We start from the raw sequence: 2,812 nt of genomic DNA, 5'->3' as shown, positions 1-2,812 counted from the left end.
ATTTGGAGTATACTGTAACAGGTTGTAGCACGTGGCAGCATTTTGTATGTGTGGTAGCGTGTCTTAGAGTGTTGAACATGTTGAACATGTTGAACGTGTTGTAGCATGATGAAGCAATTTTTAGTGTACCGTCACGTGTCGTAGTGTGTGCTAGAATGTTGGTGGGTGTTGAAGCGTGTTATATCGTGTTGTGGGGAGCGTGTCTCACATGTAGCTCTCTCCCAGGGCTTTGTGGACGGGCAGCAGGAACGAGATCTCCTGGATGATCACTTTCCCCGCCAGCTTGATGGGACGCTGACCGTAATCCATCCCCTCTCTCTTTGTCTTAAAACGACGGGATTTCTGACAGACAGAGAGAGACAGACAGACAGAGAGACAGAGAGACAGAGAGACAGACAGACAGACAGACAGACAGACAGACAGACAGACAGACAGACAGACAGACAGACAGACAGACAGACAGAGAGACAGACAGACAGACAGACAGACAGACAGAGAGACAGACAGACAGACAGACAGAGAGACAGACAGACAGACAGACAGACAGACAGACAGACAGACAGACAGACAGACAGACAGAACCACTTAATTAAAAGTGGTCTGGATGGCAAATTACTAATAATGACTGTTCACACTGCGAGACAAAAATAAATAATAGGAACATTTTCCCAGTAAATAACCCAAATAGTTTTGGTACATTTAAACTGATCTCAGACAATAATGATTCCACTGGTTTTCGTGGACATTTGTTGTATTGTGAAATAAGAAAATTGTCTTTTCATAATTTCATAAAATATTTTTGTCGAAACACAAATTTCCACAAGTCTCTTTTTTGTTCTCGTTCATTTAGGACTAATCTCGGAATGTCTCTAAATATAACTCCCATGGCTATGTAGGACTTTAGACAGTAGTGCTCTTAGACTTTGGATTAAATGTAATATTTGGTACAAAATGTTGCATAGAAAAACCTCGCAGTGTGAACACATGGTTAGTGTTCAGTTTCTAACAAACTCATAGAGCCTGAACAGCCAAATTAACTAAGAATGTTTCAAATGAAGCTATAAATAGTTAGAAACTTACCTGCTGTAGTTAAACGTTAGTGAACGTTAAAGCTTAGAGCAGACAGGAAGTCGGTTATCTGTTCTGAATTTGAAGTTTAATACGATGAAGGTATGATATATGAATAATTTCTTCATTAAAATTGTATAAATGTACATATCTGATTTGCCAGCTAATGCTATGTTATTCGTAAAAACAAACTGTACACTGAAGCAATCCTTAAAAGGAGAAATCTGAAGACTACAACTCCCATGATGCACCACACTGCTTCACCGGAATGTGTACTTTTAATCAAAAAGTAACAGTGTGTTTCCTCTGGTCTCCTGTGGCGGCGGCTGTCATAAACTTACTTTTTATTCACTTTTAAGCCAAAAAAGACTACAACTCCCATGATGCAACACACTGCCTCACCATCACACCAAACAGTTGACGTTCTTTTTCCCTGAGAATAAAGTATAATAATAATAATAATAAAGGTTTGCTGTTTCAAATTCAGAACGCAGGTCAGTTCACGGTGTTAGTGGCTGAGGACGGCAGCCAATCAGAGACATGCAAAATAAATAAATAATCATAAACGCCGAGACGAAGAAAAGCTTGAAGAAGAAGAGCGACGGAGGAAAAAGAAGGCGGGACAGTTTCAGTACCGGCCAATCACGGAGGGTTTGGACAGACCAGCGGCGGGAGGCAGAGATTGGGAGCTTCTGATTGGAGGAGAATAGGAAGGAGGCGTGGCCCACAGCAGGGGATAGGCAGGTGAAATAAAACAACACAATAAAATAAAAAAAACAACAACAAAAACAAAGAGAGGCCCGTCAGGGAGACGTACAATCACACCACATCAGACGTTAGGGGAGCACTCCACATTCCCAGGCCCCCTGAACTACCCTCAGTGTATCTGCTGGGAATGTGATGTCTGTCTTTGTATGGAAGCTCATTACGGACAAAAAGAAAGACGGAAAACAAATTAAACTCCTCTGTTATACCTCTCCAGAAAAAAATCAAGAAAAAAGGTTTGATATAATGTAAAAGGATTTAATAACTTAAATGTTTAATGATTAAAAAGTAATGGCTGCAATCTTTATATTTATGTAAATTAAAAATGGATCGCAAAATTAAACAAAGATTTCGTTTTTTGTGATAAAAGTAAACATTAGTTATAACTTTTCTTCATTTTAAATACATTACATCTAAAGGACTATTGATATCTAACAGGGGAGTTTAAATAAATAAAATTGTTGTTTCCCTCCCATCATTAGTTTTGACTTTAATGAACTTCCATACAGTTCAGTTCACACAGAAGTAGAGAAAGTTAAAGAGACAAACTGACGAAAACAAACCTGTGTGTGCGTGTGTGTGCGTGCGTGTGTGCGTGCGTGTCTGTCTGTCTGTCTGTCTGTCTGTCTGTCTGTCTGTCTGTCTGTCTGTCTGTCTGTCTGTCTGTCTGTCTGTCTGTCTGTCTGTGTCTGTGTCTGTGTGTGTGTGTGTGTGTGTGTGTGTGTGTGTGTGTGTGTGTGTATTTACCCGCTCTTTGTAGTAGAAGGAGGAGATGGACACCGTGTCTTTGTCGGAGCGCGTGGGGCTGCCGCTGTATAACCGCAGCGTGCTCTGAGACTCTGAACGCATCTTCATGGGAGTCAACACTCCGCTGTGATAGGCCGACAGCGCTGACAGAGACCTGACACACACACACACACACACACACACACACACACACACACACACACACACACACACACACACACACACACACACA

At 41.2% G+C, this 2,812-nt stretch overlaps 1 protein-coding gene across 1 annotated transcript; it reads right to left on the bottom strand.

The window, feature by feature from the left end:
* Nucleotides 1-182: 182 nt before the first annotated feature.
* LOC104943053 (WD repeat-containing protein 59-like) lies at nucleotides 183-2,730 on the bottom strand. Its single transcript, XM_010768373.1, has 2 exons — nucleotides 2,581-2,730; nucleotides 183-342 (listed from the first exon to the last, which is right to left on the bottom strand). Exons 1-2 carry the CDS (start codon nucleotides 2,686-2,688, stop codon nucleotides 205-207), a joined length of 246 nt encoding a protein of 81 aa, XP_010766675.1. The 5' UTR covers nucleotides 2,689-2,730; the 3' UTR covers nucleotides 183-204.
* Between the last annotated feature and the right edge of the window lie 82 nt (nucleotides 2,731-2,812).

The sequence above is a fragment of the Notothenia coriiceps genome, unplaced genomic scaffold (genome assembly GCF_000735185.1).
Source record: "Notothenia coriiceps isolate Sejong01 unplaced genomic scaffold, NC01 NC01_scaffold00005607, whole genome shotgun sequence".
NCBI classification, from domain to species: domain Eukaryota; kingdom Metazoa; phylum Chordata; class Actinopteri; order Perciformes; family Nototheniidae; genus Notothenia; species Notothenia coriiceps.
Note: the sequence above shows the minus strand (reverse complement) of the source record. Positions and strands in the feature narration are given on the sequence as shown.

Coding starts and splice junctions, on each gene's coding strand:
- LOC104943053 (XM_010768373.1), bottom strand. CDS start 2,688: ATGAAGATGCGTTCAGAGTCTCAGAGCACGCTGCGGTTATACAGCGGC. Junction 343..2,580: donor CCTTCTACTACAAAGAGCGG/GTAAATACACAC, acceptor TCTGTCTGTCAG/AAATCCCGTCGTTTTAAGAC.